This window comes from Gekko japonicus, unplaced genomic scaffold, assembly GCF_001447785.1.
Source record: "Gekko japonicus isolate JY-2015 unplaced genomic scaffold, Gekko_japonicus_V1.1 scaffold267, whole genome shotgun sequence".
NCBI lineage: Eukaryota > Metazoa > Chordata > Lepidosauria > Squamata > Gekkonidae > Gekko > Gekko japonicus.
Window position 1 is genome coordinate 462,794 of NW_015160217.1, and position 16,754 is coordinate 479,547.

The 16,754-nt window shown below is 42.8% G+C and overlaps 1 protein-coding gene across 1 annotated transcript in view; it reads left to right on the forward strand.

The window, feature by feature from the left end:
• Positions 1 to 16,754, forward strand: part of SI (sucrase-isomaltase (alpha-glucosidase)) — a 183,921-nt gene that overhangs the window by 57,948 nt on the left and 109,219 nt on the right. The window contains exons 13-20 of the mRNA XM_015410796.1: positions 2,227 to 2,311; positions 3,171 to 3,288; positions 6,019 to 6,190; positions 7,596 to 7,712; positions 7,802 to 7,956; positions 9,823 to 9,907; positions 13,529 to 13,585; positions 15,150 to 15,274. Of these exons, the coding sequence (XP_015266282.1) occupies positions 2,227 to 2,311; positions 3,171 to 3,288; positions 6,019 to 6,190; positions 7,596 to 7,712; positions 7,802 to 7,956; positions 9,823 to 9,907; positions 13,529 to 13,585; positions 15,150 to 15,274 (914 nt within the window). The remainder of the gene's footprint in view (positions 1 to 2,226; positions 2,312 to 3,170; positions 3,289 to 6,018; positions 6,191 to 7,595; positions 7,713 to 7,801; positions 7,957 to 9,822; positions 9,908 to 13,528; positions 13,586 to 15,149; positions 15,275 to 16,754) is intronic.

The following is a 16,754-nucleotide window of genomic DNA, read 5'->3' on the forward strand; positions in this document are numbered from 1 at the left end:
AACAGCAGAACATAACAGTAGGGGGGAAGTGAAGTGAAGTGGATGAACTAATATAAACTGTTTATTCATTATTATTTCCATTTGTTGTCATAATGAAAATGACAATAGCACCTTTTTTGTTTGTTTTTTTCATTCATTTAGGAATCAGTACAGATTTCTAGAATTAGCCTGCTAAAGGTGCTAAAACAAACAGCAAAAAGATAAGATCATGTATCTCTGTCTGTCTGTAAAAGGTAGATTCAGGTGGGCAGCCACGTTAGTCAGAAGCAGCAGAACAAAATCTGAGTCAAGTGGCACCTTTGAGACCAGCAAAGTGTAGTTTGCATAGGAAAGCTTGCACTTTGAATAAAACTTTGTAGGTGTCAAGGGTGCCACTTGACTCAAACTTTGTTCTGTCTGTAAAAGGCTAATTGGAGTTATAGGGGCTGAGGTCAGACTGGCAGTTTGAAGTGCGAGGGAGTCGTGGCAAAAAAGACCCCGAACAACTTGTTCCGGGTATATCTGGTCACACTGCACCGACTGATGCAGTAGCATACCAGGGAGGAGGCGCAAGGGAGCGTTCACACTGTTGGCCCACCCCTGGCGGAGGCGCGGCTGTAAGTGGCTTTTTCTCACTCCAGCGATGTGTGCCTATGCGCCTATGCACATAGGTGCATAGGTGTGCAATTATCAATGTGGCTTTTTCGCACAGCTTTTAGCGTTCACACGTCTGGGAAGTGGATGGACGCGCTCTCCAGGGTTTGCTACCACTTTCACCTGGTATCTTTTAAACTCGGAATGGAAGCGTTACAAGACGGGTTGAGTATGGCTGGGGAACACCTGACAGATGTGCCTGTGTGAACAGCCCCTTTAATCTATTTGTGAAACGTTTCTGGCACATGCCTATATCGGGGCAAACTGCCAGTATGAACTCAGCCAGGGTGTGGTCAGACATGCACTGTGATCCATTGTCATTGCTCCTACCAAATGGATTTGAAGTGCTCAGTCAGCAACGTCTGGCTCCCATCCTGCAGTTGTCAGCCCCCTGTGCTTACTCCCACCTTTCCCAACACCACAAAAAGTCCAGTATTTACGGATCCTACTGGTTTCACAGTGCTTCTGTGGATGTCTAATTGCTCTCTTGTGGGGTGAAACCTTTTGGGAAGTCGGATTGCTCACTTCCTGTTCCACCCCCACCCCCCATTACCAATGTGTGCATAAGCAGATAAATGCTGCAAAGCACTACTTGTAAGTTTCATCGCCCACTCCCCCCTGCCCTCTCTCCCCCAGCTGAACTGGAAACAGCCCCCTGCAGCCTCTGGAGCTGCCACTTCACCTGTCCCTTCCCTGAACTAAGGTGGCTGTGTATGTTAGGCAGTTAGCAAGATGCACATAACTTCATGTTGACACCTCTCTCTCACACACACAGGAGCTTCTCAAAACTCTGTTCTCTCCCCTTGGCTTTGAACAGTTGAATTTATCAGAAGCAAAATTTCAAAAACACTTCCCCCATGCTGAACTACATATCCCAGCAATCTCCTCCAGCATTCACATTGGCCACCAGCTGTTGCCATTCTACTAGGAGTTAGAAGTACTCATTCCCATAAATGCTCATGCTCAAAAGACAAATGATCTTTAAAAAATGCCCAACCACCCCACTCCATGGCTGCCGCATCTGATCAATCAACCACAGGGTGAATTCACATTGAAGTGGGTTAAAGGGGGGTGTCTGATCAAAACTCTCTGTTACAAAAAACCCTGGATCAATTAGAAGCGGGACCACACTGGATCAAACTGCATGTCTGATCACCGCCATATACAACCCTGATTCAGGTCAGGGCTGCAGAGGGAGAGGAGAGATTACTCACTTTAGTTTTGCTGTGTAAAACCAGGGTCCCCGCACTGTTATTAGTCTTTGAAAGGGGAAAAAGACATATCCTTTAAAAACTTGTTATTTTTTCCTAATACAAATAATTGGTAGCGCAGTTTTAATAAGCAAAACCAAGCAGGGGTTTGACCAGCTAAATCCCTTCTCCTGTCTTCTCATGGCTCCAGTTTGAATGAGTTTGGCGCTTACATTTGCAATGATATGCCTTTTGCGATTGTAATGATGTCCGTACGCTAAATGGGAACTATTATTTGAATGAATCTGGTAACATTTCAATTAAAAGAAAATTCAGATTAACAAAAAACATCAATTTAATAAAGATTGCTTAGTCATGCATTTCTGTTCATCTTTTCTCCTAGGATATGAATGAAGTTTCCAATTTTGTTAAAGGTTCAAAGATTGGCTGTACACCAAACAGCTTAAATTACCCACCTTTTACCCCAAGTAAGTTGTTAAGATGAACATTCCAATTTCTCCACGGGTTAACTGAACAACTATTTGCAGGGTTGGATTTCCTCATATTTGTAAGCACATATTCCAAGAAGGCAATTCTAAACAGATTTATAAGCATGAGGAGGAGGAGGAGATTGGATTTATACCCCACCCTTCACTCCCCGAAGGAGTCTCAGAGTGGCTTACAAACTCCTTTCCCTTCCTTTCCCCACAACAGACACCCTGTGAGGTAGGTGGGACTGAGAGAGCTCTCTCAAGAACTGCCCTTGAGAGAACAGCTCTGAAAGAACTTATGACTGACCCAAGGTCACACCAACAGCTGTATGTGGAGAAGTGGGGAATCAAACCTGGTTCTCCCAGATAGGAGTCTGTACTCTTAACCACTACACCAAACTGGCTCTTTAGTAGTTTAGGAGAAAACTTTCACTGCTTTAAAACCTCATTTTCTTGTAGGTAATGGTTTGTAATCTAATGAATGGTGCGTGCAGAATGGAAAGAATCTGATTGTATCTCAGCATGCTAACATTCACTGTCCTATAATAACAACATTTTACTAGTGTGTTACAAGTAAATGAATTGATTGATTGATTATGGGGGGAGGGGGTTGAAGGAGGGGCAAAGTTAACTGGAGTCTTTGAATTTCAGTGAAAACCAAAGTGAACAATAAATAAATCCAGTGCATTTAATCTAGTGTGGCAGATCCAAAATGTGCTCTCTGTAACATTCCCTTAATATGAAACCACCAACTGCTACCTGATGGGAGTTTTAGATCTAGAAGTATTAAATATCACCTAAAGATCTTAAAGTATTCAATCTATCTCAAAGGAATTTCCCATTTCTTCTCCAACAGAGATTCTTGATGGAGTCATGTATTCAAAGACACTTTGCATGGATGCTGTGCAGCACTGGGGGAAGCATTATGATGTCCACAGTCTCTATGGATATTCCATGGCAGATGCTACTGATGTGTAAGGAAATATCCTTTCCTTCTTTAAAGTTCATGGTCTACATTGGGTTTTGTGGAATTCCTAGTTAAAGTTCAGTTTTAAATACTAAAAATGAATACTTTTTTGTGGTAATTTACAGGCAGAATTCTAATGGAGTGTCACCTTAAGTGATTATCATTTTTTTTAACATTGCAAATCTGTGCTTGAATATACAGGTTCTCATCTCAAATGAAGGAAAAATGGTGGTGAAAAGTGCCATCAAGTTGCAGCTGATTTATGATGAGCCTGTAGGGTTTTTAAGGCAACAGATGAACAGAGGGAGTTTGCCATTGCCTGCCTCTGTGTCGCTATATCGGGCAGTGGTCACACTGGAGGCTTGGTGCAATCTGGCTGTGCTTCTATTAGTGGCAGTTTAAATAGCTGCAGGAAGTATCAGACATCCCACCCTGAACTGGCTTAACTGCACGCTCGCCTAGGGTTCCCAAACGGCGGCGGGGGATCCGCGCGTGTTCGCAGGATCGCTGCCGCGGGGGACAGCAATCCGCGCTGCACCGGCGTCGCCAGGATGTGACGCTATGCGTCGCCCTGGCAACGGGGCTGTTTGGAGTCCCGTTGCCAGGGCGACGCATAGCGTCACATCCTGGCGACGCCGGTGCAGCGCGGATCGCTGTCCCCCGCGGCAGCGATCCTGCGAACACGCGCGGATCCCCCGCCGCCGTTTGGGAACCCTACGCTCGCCCCATGGTCCATCATTCAGATTGTTGTGGCATTCTTCTCTTTTTTGTCTTTCACCCATGCACATAGGCATGTATGCGAAGCTCTGTCTGGCTCCTTTTTGGCAGCTCCACAATCTCTCTGCCAAGCACTCTGATCCCTCTCAGCCTCCTTCCCTTTGCCTCTCTTCTGTGGAATACTGGGTGTGTGTGCAGATTTACATGAGAGTAGTCCCACTGATCTCAGTGCATTTACCCTTGGGTGAATCATGGGATGCTCTCAGACTCTGACACAGAAACAAGAGAGAGGGGATTTGGGGTTGATTTGTTGCTTGAAAATAATTTCCCCCAGGAACTCCCGATCCAAAATGACTACTGGGCCACAGTGATTGACAATGCCAGGGGCAATTGTGCACTTATGCACACATAGCTACCTGATTTGTTTTTTTAAAAAGGAGGAGGAAAAGTAGGAAGAGGAGGAGGAGGAGAAGAAATTGGATTTATACCCCACCCTTCACTACCCAAAGGAGTCTCAGAGCAGTTTACAATCCCTTTCCCTTCCCCTTCCACAACAGATAACCTGTGAGGTAGGTGGGACTCTCTTGAGAATTGCCCTTGAGAGAACAACTCTGAAAAAACTTATGACTGACCCAAGGTCATACCAGCAGCAGAGGCAGAAATGGAAGGGAAGGTTCAGATTTCCAAAATAGCTTAACTTCACAAGAGGGGAGTTCAGACATCCCACCCACACACAATGAATGTGTGGCGAACCCAAAGTGCCACATGTTATATGGTGGCTATTTACTCTGTTTCCAATTCATCATATGATGGGATCCATATGACTGTGGAACAGCTGACAGATGCAGCCCAAACAAAAATTCCAGCCTTATACATTCAGTCATTCATAGATCTCTCCTTCATTTCCCCCCTCTTAACAAGCTAGGAGATAAATTAGGTCAAGAAAGTGATTGATCCAAAGTCTAACAATAAGTTTCATCTCCAAGTAGGAATTTGAACCTAGATGCCCCAGCTGTGGCATGCAAATTACTGTATCACACTAGCTATGAAATAATAAAAAGAACGTTTATTGCCTCGGGTGGAGTAATGTGTCACTGAAAAATTATACAATATACATAAATGTTGTGTTGACATTATGCTATCACTGGAGTCAAGTAATCCTGTGAAAGTATTTTTACATGACAGGACATTTTGTTAGTCCCTAAATGCTTTACACTTTAGTGTTTACTGAAGAAAATATTGATACAACACAAGGATACCATGGCAAATGTTTCCTACCACCCCTCCCAGACCCACTCACGATTTTAAAATTTGGCCTTTTGTCATGCTACCTGATGGTAACACTGACAGCTGACTGGTAGGATCACATAATGCTGCAGTGAGCCAGTTTTTCAGGTACCAGGAAGTGATTTGAGCTCATTCTTCCCTGTTTCAATAGCCTGGTTTCAGCCTTGAACATTGCTACCAAACTTGTTTTCTGCCATGCGCAGAATCACTCCCCCTTCCTCTCAGTTGGGAGGAACAGAAATCCCAACTCCCCACAGAGATTTTAATCCCCTCTTAAAAACAAAACAAAGAAATAACAGCAACAAAAAAAACCCCTTGCATTGGTTTGAAAGTAACTCAGCAAAGGGTGATTCCACCAACACCCCAAGATCCTGTTCATACCTGCTACTACCCAGAACAATAGCCCTCATCCGGAATGTGCGCACATTTTTACTACCTGGATGCCAAACCTTACAATTATCTCTATTAAATCACATCTTGTACACGTCTGCCCATTTTTTAGATGTATCCAAATTCTAATTATATTTTATCTGTATCTTGCAGGGATTTTGCCACCCCACCCAATATGGTATCATCTGCAAATTTAATGGGTAGTCCCCTCACACCCTCATCTAGACTGCTGATAAAAATATTTTAAAAACTGACATCTGTGCACCAGATGTGTTCCTTTAAAATACTTAACTCAGCACTGACAATTTTTGCACTAATTCCACAAATTCATTTTGTTTTTCAGGGCTCTCAAAGCTACTCTTGGCAACAAAAGAAGCTTCCTACTCTCCCGATCCACTTTTGCAGGAGCTGGAAGATTCACAGGACATTGGACAGGAGATAATTTTGCCACCTGGGACAATATGAAATGGTCCATACAAGGAATTTTGGAATTTGGTCTCTTTGGATTCCCTTTTGTAAGATTCCTTAAGTTGTAATAATACAAATGATTAGATTGTAGTTATAAAGGAAATATACCGGTAGCTACGTCCATATAGTTTTATGGTAGAGTAAACCTCTTAGATTCCAAACCAATTTTCACTACATTGTCTGTTGTAGTAATGGTCACATAAGATGATTTTCTATTATTATTACCTGTTCATCCATTTTTCTAAATGTATTTTCTTATGTCAAGATTGGGATTTGGGAATATACCACATCCTAGAGATCATGGTTGAGCAATTTGTGACACACCAATCCAGATGCAGCTCAGCAGTAGTATATTGTGGCCTGTCTGGTGTTTAGCAACTTCTCTGTGTTTGCCATCCCAGGCAGGAAGCAGTACTTTTTCGTTTCTTATTCTTTTTAAGCCCTAGTGATGGGTATGGCTATACATAACTGGTAGACTACATTTTACTGAGATGCTCAAAAACAGTGTACATCTGCTTTAGAGAAATCAATGAACGGTATCTCTAGGTCTATATTTATCACATTTTCTCAAACAAAATGAGTTCCGTGGTCTGCTTTGGACCCCTGTATGAAAAAAAAATACTAGTACTTGTATTGTGCCTGTCTTTTCCCCTGCTGGGTTTAAAAGCATCCCAGTAGATAATTTATGACAAATACAATGACACAGGAGCAAGAATTACTTACCCACCACCCCACTTCTCCACTGATCAATACTGGGCTCTTCAAGGTTGTTTCTTACGTCTAGAGCTCCAACATAGAAACATTTTATGTAGTTTGTCCTTCAGTAAACCCAATGGCAAAATGATGAGCAAAAGGCATTTCAGAGTGATTTTACTACGCCACCATTTAATGTGAGAATAGATCCATTGATCAGACAACTCAGAAAGTGAGCTTTTCCTGATCTCAAATAAAGACCAATCCCACTGTTTGTGGGAGGGGGTATTCAGTCCTCTTCACTGAACTTCATTACGTTTTCCTGGACCTTCTTTAGCGTAGTAAATTAAGGCAAATGTAAGGAACAGAGTTTTTCGTGTCTTTCCAGAAATGGGTTATTGATAAGAGGTGGCTATATCTATTCATTCCAAACTTGTTAGGATATATAGACTAATTTCTTTCATCCAGCTGCCTCTTTGTTTAATTAGCATGGATATCAAGAGCAATTTTAAATAGTTATGATGACTGTGCTGCTAGAGCCTTTGTTGATGTGTTTAAGTACTTCTTATGTTTCTCCACATGCTGCCAACAAACGTCATGTTTTATGAGCTTTTTATATTGGTGGTATTGTGTTTTGAAAATGACATTATTATTTTTTTTAAAAAAAATACATATAGACTATTTGTATAGACTACAAAATATAGACTGTTTATCATACTATCACATTTGGGATTCTTTCTTATATTTTTTCCCCCTCAGATTGGATCAGACATTTGTGGTTTCATTGATAATGTCTCAGAAGAGCTCTGCAGGCGGTGGTTGCAGCTTGGAGCCTTTTACCCATTTTCTAGGAATCACAATGGTGATGCGAATGAAGTAGGTCCTCCTTTTCGAATCAGATTAGGTTTATAATGTCTAGAAGTCCTCCTTTTCCAAATGATAACAATTGCCACATTCACTTCCAGCCTAAAGATCCTGCATATTTTGGAAAGAATTCTCTTCTGGTGAACTCGACCAAACACTACCTCAATATACGCTACACTTTGTTACCATATCTCTATACCCTCTTTTACAATGCACATACAAAGGGAACCACCGTTGCAAGAGCAGTCCTGCATGAGTAAGTTCTCTGGTTTCTTTTTAAAGAAAAGTGATTGTGTAGTGACAAAAAACCCTTGATCCTAATCTGCATTTTATATTTAAGATCCATAGTAACCTACAGTGCATTTCCTATGTGTGTGTGTGCACGCATGCAGTCACACTATTCCTACATTTGAATCTCAGTCTGGTAAGAAATCAGAAATGGATTAATCATAAGTGTGCAATAGATGACCCCCATGCATATTGACTCACCAATATGCACAAATACCTTAGCACCACCCCCTGCCTCCACACAGTTCCCAGGTCATGTGCACAGTGCAACTATGCTGAGGTGACTGCATGTACTGGCCACTTCCTCTGGATGGTCACACTTCCCAGATGATCAGGCAATTGTGCAGAGGCAGGGAGTGGGCCAGCATGTCTGTTCCCATTCTCCATCCCTGCCTTATAAGTCAATGTACAGAGTGGTCATCTGTATCAGGCTATAGTGTTACATTCATTAGTAGCCTCTGTTCAGAGGACAGAGAATTCTTTAAGATCTGTGATTCCAACTTTTTTTTTTAAGTTAGCAAGGATCTTTCCTATCAAAGTTTCAAAATAATCAGCTTTGACATTTCAGGGATGATTTCAAACACATTTAAATATTTTCAGTTGTACATAGTGCCAAAGATCCATGTAAGCTCTGGTGTGTATGGAGGTCCCAGACTGAGTTCGGTTTTAACTTAAGTTAGCCATTATGTGTATATGCAGCTGCACATATAGGCTAACTCTATGGAAAGCAATGGCAAAGACTTTTCAGACTATGTGTACACACTGGAAGTAATGCAGCCATCCAAGGATTGGGATAAAAAGCTTGTATTGATATGTCAGCCTAGAGGACTGTTGGGAGGCTGCGTTGTGAAAACTGAGCCCATCTCAGCAGGATTAGGTGACTAGCTAGAAGATCCATATCCCTCTGAGGTTTGTGAGGGGAAACAGTAGGATACCACTGAAAAAAGTATTCTTTCCACAGCAGCTAAAATTCTAATTGCAAAGTATTGGAAAGATACTAAGGTGCCAAATATAACTCAGAGGTGGTATAAAGTATGGGATCTATTCATGTTGGACAATTTCTCAATTTATCATTCTAGTAACCAAAATGAGAGTGACTTTTCCAATCCTCTAAATATCTGGTATCCTATCTTAGATAAAATAGACATTGACACCTTTGATTGGGAAACTATATCAAAAGCCAAATACAAGTTACTGGTATTTGGTTAGCCTAGAGTTCCCTAATGAGACTTTTTATATAGACTTTTTATGCTAATTGTTCACTGTGTAATTGTTGACAGAGAGTCGCTATTTTGTATTGTAGTTTTTTATATTAAAAATATATATTTTTAAAAAAGGATACCACTGAAAAAATAAATAACACATATTTTATACATATTTTATTTCGTAATATGTAATACATACATATTTTAACACATATTTTATATTGTTGGGAGCACCGATTTTAAATGAATAATGTAATCTGATTGTTTTGTTTGGTTTTAGTGTTATGTATGGCAATTGCCTCTTGTTAGCCGCCCTGAGCCCATTTGGAAGGGCGGGATATAAGCCTAATAAATAAATAAATAAAATAATAAACTATTTGTATATTTTGACCAGTGCAAATGTATGAGTTCTCTTGATTTGGGTGGGTCTAACTAAGGCTATGATCACACACACTCAATAATCCACTTTCAATCCACTTTCAAACTGGATTTTGCCAGTTCACACTACTTCACTGTCAACCTTCAAGGTTTAATGTTGCAATTTTAAGCCCAAATTCCTCAGAGTAAAACATCACACATAACCAAAGGTGGAAAATAAAAGGAACATTAACCTTCTCTTTTTGATTTAGGTTCTATTCAGATAACAACACCTGGAGCATTGACAGACAGTTTTTGTGGGGATCTGGACTTCTTATTACTCCAGTGCTGGATGAGGTATGTATACTTGAGTTTATTAACCTCAAATCATATATATGAGTTCTGTATATGAGTCAAAATTTTGGTTAGATAGATGTGGCCTAACCTGGACAGAAATGATCTGGCCTCTGTGGTTTATGCCCTGGGGGCATCTGGGTAAGATTATTGCAATATGCTTATATGAGCATATTGCACATTGTTCAGAAACTCTGGTTGGGGCAGAATGCTGCAGCCAGCTTGTTGACTGGAGTGGATAACAGGGACCAGTGCTCCCTCTAAGCTGTGGAGTCTTGGGAGCAAAAACTCTACTTTGGCCCCTGCCACACAGGGGGAGAAAGCACGGCCGAAGTGCAGCTTTTTGGAGCCGCACCAAAAGAGACACGCGGCGGCGGGATCACATAGATCCCCTGAGCTGCTGTGCAGTTGCTCCCCGGAATGATCAGATGCCGGGGGGAAGCCACTGAAGGGAGAGTGAGGCAGCCGAACTGCGCATGTGTGCGCATGCGCAGTTTGGCCGGGAGCCTGGATTGCTCCTGAAGATGGGTGCTCCTGCGCTCCGACGGCCGCGCTTGCTGCGGCGTTGCAGGTAAGTCCTGCTCTTTAGCAGGTTCTTTTTTCACCCGCATTACCGGCCTGAAGGGACAGATCAGGGACGGGTGCACGCCGATTCCCAGATGTTGCAGTGGGCTCGCACCCGTTTGCTGCACCCCCAATCCGTCCCTCTTCTGGGCCAAAACCTCCCATGTGACCGGAGCCTTTGTGAGCTATTGGCATTAAAGTTGTGAGTGAGCGATTTGGCTGTTGCATAAACTGGTTTGCTCTTGAGCCATCCTTCCTGAGCAGAGACAATTATGTGTGAGCTAGCTCACACTAACTCAGCTTAGAGGGAACACTGACAGGGACCATAGCTTTCCAGTTTTGGCCAATCTACACTGGCTCCCAATCTATTTCACAGTTCAATTCATTGTTATTGTGTTAAAGACCCATATGGCATGCCAGAAATACTTCCTACACCCTTAAGAATGCACCCAACCACTATAGTCACGTTCTGAGATCCTGCTTTGAGCACCCTTCTGAGATTACACATGGGGCAACTCTCAGTCATGGCACCAAAACTCTGGAACTCTCCCCCTAGAGAGATTCCCCAGTCCCCCCCTCTTTTTTGCCATATTCCACCAGCAGATTAAGGCTTTTTTTTGGGGGGGGGGGGTCTGGCATTCTCTCAGTGATCCCTCCTTCCTGCTTTATGTTTTAATCATCATTTTAATGTTTTTGCATGCATAGTTTAGCTTTTTAAAAAAATTTTAATGATGTGTTTTTGTTTAGTTTAATGGTTTTTTTATGATGTGCTTTTATTATGTATGTTGAAGAATATTATATTAGGTTAAGTATATTATATTAGGACAAAGTTTGCAATGTGATAAACTGGGTCAGAGTATGCTTTTTGTTTCTTAAATAGAGATTAATATAATAAAGGTATGAGGAAAGTACAACACTGTGAGACCATTATGTTTGCAGGAATTTTTAATGGGGTATGAACTGCAGGCTTTTTCGGAGGGGAAGGGGAAGGTGAGAGTTTATCTGGGAGTTTATTTTATTGGCTTTAAATTGTAATGTTTTACTTGTAACTTGACAGCCACTTTAGGCCACAAGGAAAGGCAGGATATAATTATTTTGATAAATAAATAAATAAATAAATAACTTTCTTTATTCTGAGCAGAAGATATTCAGAAATATCCATTCTCTTGTGGATCTGAGAGAAGGTGTTTTTTTTTAATGAGCTACCTTATTTAGACACCTAAAACCAGGAACAGAATTTTTACTTAGTGGTTATGAGCTAAAGCAGATGAAACAGTATCCCCCCAATGCTGTTTCAGGTTGGAAAAACAATGTGGAGGGGAGGCAGAAGACCCACCTCACACTGTGATGGTCCCAACAAGAATTGCCCCCCCAGCACTCTTTAAAAATGTTCCCCAACACTACAAAATTGAAGTCTCCTCTAGTTTGGTCCTGTGACTTTAGAGACCTGGGTTCAAACCCCACTCAGCTATGAAGCTCACAGGATTGACCTTGTGACACTCAGTCTCTCACTCCAGCCTGCTTTACCTCACAAAGTTGTCGTGAAGATAAAATGGAGGAGGGGAGAACCATGAACCCTAAGATCTTTGAAGGAAGGGTGGCATAAATGTGTGACAGGTATTTCTACCAGTAAAATCGTTTCAGTGTCACACCACTGGAAAGAAATCCATTGGGAAGGCCATTGAAATGCAAGGCACATTAAACAGTCTGTCATGGGCTGGGATGCCAGTCAAAGGGAGTCCAGAACAAGCTGAGGTCAGGAGTCAAGAAGACAGTGCAGAGTCCAAAGCCAAGCCGGGGTCAGGAGCCAGGAACACAGAGCCAAGTCCAAAGCTAGGGGGTCTGAAGGTCTAGGTGCAAGAGCCAAGCCAAAGTGGATGCAAGCAGCACAAAGCTGACTTGTTGCTTCCACAAAGAGTACTGCCCAGAGCGTGGAGTTAAATGCTGTTACCAATTAGCCAGCTGCATGATCACCCAGGCTCCTATTAAAACTCTGGGCTATCTGAACGCCTCCCTTGTAGCCTGGCCTCTCTTTGCTTGGTTGCTACGTTTTGCCAGAGTCTCTCCCTTAAATGAGTCAAATGTGGGGCTGAGTCAGGAGGACTTTCAGCTTGCAGTTCTTCCTTCTTATCTGAGCCAGGTGTGAAGACTGCTGTTGCAGGCACTTGCCAGCTATCCGCCCCTGATGCTTCAGAGGGGCCAGCTGTGGTTTCCGCAGGCTCTGTCAACTCATCCTTATCCATGCCCATGACATAGTCTTGGAGGACTAGTGTTTTCTTTCAGAGCTCACACATCTTGTTGCCTTGTACTTTTCTTGCAGCTACCATTAAAATAACTTCTATAATATAGAATCATTAGGACCTCTATGACTGAGTTCAGACTGGTAGTTTGAAGTAGGAGGGAGTCGTGGCAAAAAAGAGCCGGGACAAACTGTTCTGGGTTTTCCCAGTCACACTGCGCGGACTGAAGTGGGAGCATACCGGGAGGAGGCGTGAGGGAGCGTTTACACTGTTGGCCCGGAGGCATGGCTGTAAGCGGCATTTTCCTCACGGTAGATGCCTAGGCACATGGGCGCCTAGGTGCAGCAGCAAATAGGGCAGGATCCAGCCACTGTGGCCAACAGGCACATTCGGCGACAGCACTACCCCTTCTTCAAGGCAATCACCTGCACCTTCCTGGTGCCAAAGTGAGGCTAGGAGATCAGTCAGCGTAAACCAGTCAGCCAGTGCACATTATTAAAGTGGGCTGTTCCCAGCTTTTAGCGGTTAGCGTTCACACTTCCGGGAAGTGGAATGAAGCGGGATAAACAGGCTCTCCGGGGTTTGCTACCACTTTCACCAGGTATCTTTTAAACCCGGGAGGCAAGCACTACAAGACGGGTTGAGTACGGGTGGGGAGCGCCAGACAGATGTGCCTGTGAACGACCCCTTTAATCCGCTTGTGAAACGTTCTTCACATGCACCTACATTGGGGCAAACTGTCAGTCTGAACTCAGCCTATATTTTACATATGTCTTCCTTTTAATTTGAATCAATTAATGTTTGTTTTCTTAAAATCCAGGGTAAGGTAACAGTGTCTGCATACATGCCTGATGCTGTGTGGTACGAATATGAGACTGTAAGTATTCAGTTAGTTATTTAATACATCTTTACAAGAAATAGTGGAACTGCTTTTCTTATATACTTACGTAGGAAGGAACAATTGTTTAATACATCTTTACAAAAATAAGGGAACTGTTTTCTTATATACTTATGTTGTTGTTCAGTCGCACAGTCGAGTGTGACTCTTCGTGACTTATACTTATGTAGGAAAGAACAATTTTTTGGGAGCCAGTGTGATACAGTAGGTAGAACATCAGACTGGGATCTGGGAGGACCAGGTTTGAATCCCCACTCTGCCATGGAAGCTTGCTGGGTGACCTAGGAATCAACAAGAAGAGAATAAAGAGCCACACCAATTGGAGCAAAGAGATGAACAAAAAACAACAACAAGAACAAACAACGATGGTGCTGTGGAAGAGAATTTTATTCCAATACATTAATAACCTCTATGAATTATATTGAGCTTCCTCAGGGGGCTGAAATATAAATGCAGCATGGTTTAATGGAAATTTTGGTGCTTTTATATTTCACAGATGCCACTGAAGAAGCTCAATGAGAAACAGATAGGGTTATTAGCATATTGGAATAAAATTGTCTTCCCACTGCATCATTGTTTTTTGGAGGGTGGGGGACCTAGGCGAGTTGCACAGTCTACACTAATCCTACTTCACAGGATTGTGAGGATAAAATGGAGGAGAGGAGAATGATGTAAGATGCTTTGGGTCCCCACTGAGGAGAAAGGCAGGATCTTATATTATGTATAGCCAAATCAGCCAAGTCTTCGGATACTTAGATCTGGTGAGTGAAGCTGTGAACAGGCAAGACAGTTCTTTCTACAAACCTGAAAAAAGCCACAGGTTTGCAGAAAAACGTGAAATCTTAAAAAAAAAGAAAAAAGAGTGAGTTTAAAAATCCCGAAAATGATAAATGCAGTGCCTGTAGCTTTAAAAAACAGATTTCCTCAGTGACTGTTGCTAAATAATCACAGTATTCCAGGATAAGTTTCTGTGAGTATAAAGGCAGGGGGAGGAGGCAGGACCCTTTCCAGGCCTATTTTGCCCTTTGAAGGAGGACTTGTTTGGGCCAGGCCTGACATGCAGTATACCCTGATGAGGTTGCTTCCCTATCCAAACCTTGCCTCCCAAGGTTTTAGCCCCAAGTCTTCAGGAATTTCCCAAACTTGACGTGGCAACCCTAGGGAGAGAAGGAAGCAGGAGAAGGGGGAAAGGCTATGGGAACTTTCAGGAAAGAGAAAGAGGAAATAGTCGGGGAGGGGAAAATGAGATGCCTCCCACAAATCCTTGCAGGTTCCCACTTGCAATATAAAATATTATAGATTTGATCCTTCTTAGGATAGCACCTTTCCAGGTGTGTGCGTCAATCCTTATAATGGAAATGTAGTCAAATATGTATTTCAAGCACATCAAAATTAAGATGACATATTTTCCTGGCTATAGTACCAATGTATAAATAGGTCAGAAATATGCACCTGTAATCATGAGGAAGTCAAATGGACATTGAATCTGCAGACTCTTATGCATGGTATATACCGATTCCTAACCCACTCACTCTATTATTAGGGAATAAAATCACCCTGGAGAAAACAACACTGCGAGATGTACCTTCCAGGGGACAAAATAGGTCTTCATCTCAGAGGAGGCTACATCTTTCCTACTCAGCAACCAGCCAACACAACAGTTTACAGGTACTTTTTGAGAGTCCGGCTTGGAGCCTCATTTAGCTTTAGTAGTTTCTGATTCTTATTTCAGGTATTTAGCAATGTCTTGTTAGTCCTCTAAGACCGCCCGGGAAGAACGACCAAGAAACAGTGAGCCCTGTCACCTGGGTGCCGGTAGGCAGCCCCAACCCCTGAAGACATGTGGCCTTAGTTAGGGATAAATTTGGAACTTGTAAATCCGGAACTTGTAAACCACTCAGAGACCCTCCGGGGTTGGAGCAGGATAGAAATCGAAGATATAAATAAATAAATAAATAATATGTCTTTGTGGATAGACTAAGGATGTCTAAGATGAATAACCAGCTTTCTAAGAGCTATTCTTTCACCCTAAATACAGTTGGAGAAATAAGAAAAATGGACCAATTTTCTCCTTTCTGGATGTGAGGGGGGTTTAAGCATTCTGAATATTTGTTAATTTTTATATGGAGTCAAAAAGTTGGAAGGGGCCTCCAGGTCATCTTGCCCAAACTCCTGTTCATCACTGGAAATCAAAAGCAAGAATATTCCCAACAGATGGCTGTCCAGGTTCTGTTTGAAGATCTTCAGTGAAGGAGAGCTTCCCACCCCCAGTAGTTGGTTCCGTAACTGTTCTCACCTGTTCTCACCTGTCTCCTAATATGTCCGGGGGTGCCCTTCTCTAGCTTCAGCTAGTGATCCAGCTACAGCCGTTCCTGGGCAGATAAGATCTTATCACTATGGTCCCTGCCCTGGTAACATGTAGATTAAACTACTGCAATGCACTGCCCTTAAGACTGTCCAGAAGGTCTAGTTTGTACAGAATACTGTGGCCAAAATTTTGACTGGAGTGGATCATAGGGAATGTATCACTCCAGTCTTGTTTCACCTACATTGGCTACCATTTGCTTCTGGGCTCAGTTCCAGGTTCTGTTATTGACCTTTGAAGACTTGTACGGCTTGGGGCTGTACATAGTTTAAGGGCTGTCTACTCCTACTTGACCTCTCCAGTAATCTTTGAGGAACCTCTTCAAGTGCCCCACCACCTGAGGTTATGTGGGTAGCAACATGAGAAAGGGCCTTGTTGCTTGTGATGGCAAAACTCTGGAACTCCCTCCCCTGTCTCCCTCTATCGTTCGTACTTCCTCCCTAACTTTCATTGGCCCCCCAAACTGCTTATATATTTTAATTAAATTATTTCAATGAAATTGCTGAGCACTCGGGTTAGAACAGATAAAAGGAAGTACTTCTTCACCCAAAGAGTGATTAACAGGTGGAATTCACTGCCACAGGAGGTGGTGGTGGCTACAAGCATGGACAGCTTCAAGAGGGAATTAGATAAGCACAAGGGGCGGGACCTGCGATACTCACGGGAGGGGGGTGAGGAAGAGGAGGAAGCAGGAGGAGGAGGTAAGCTCCCCCCCATCCCACCGGTTCCCCCCGTCTCCTCCACTCCCCGGCTCGATCTCCCCCCCATGGTCTCGCTGGTCTC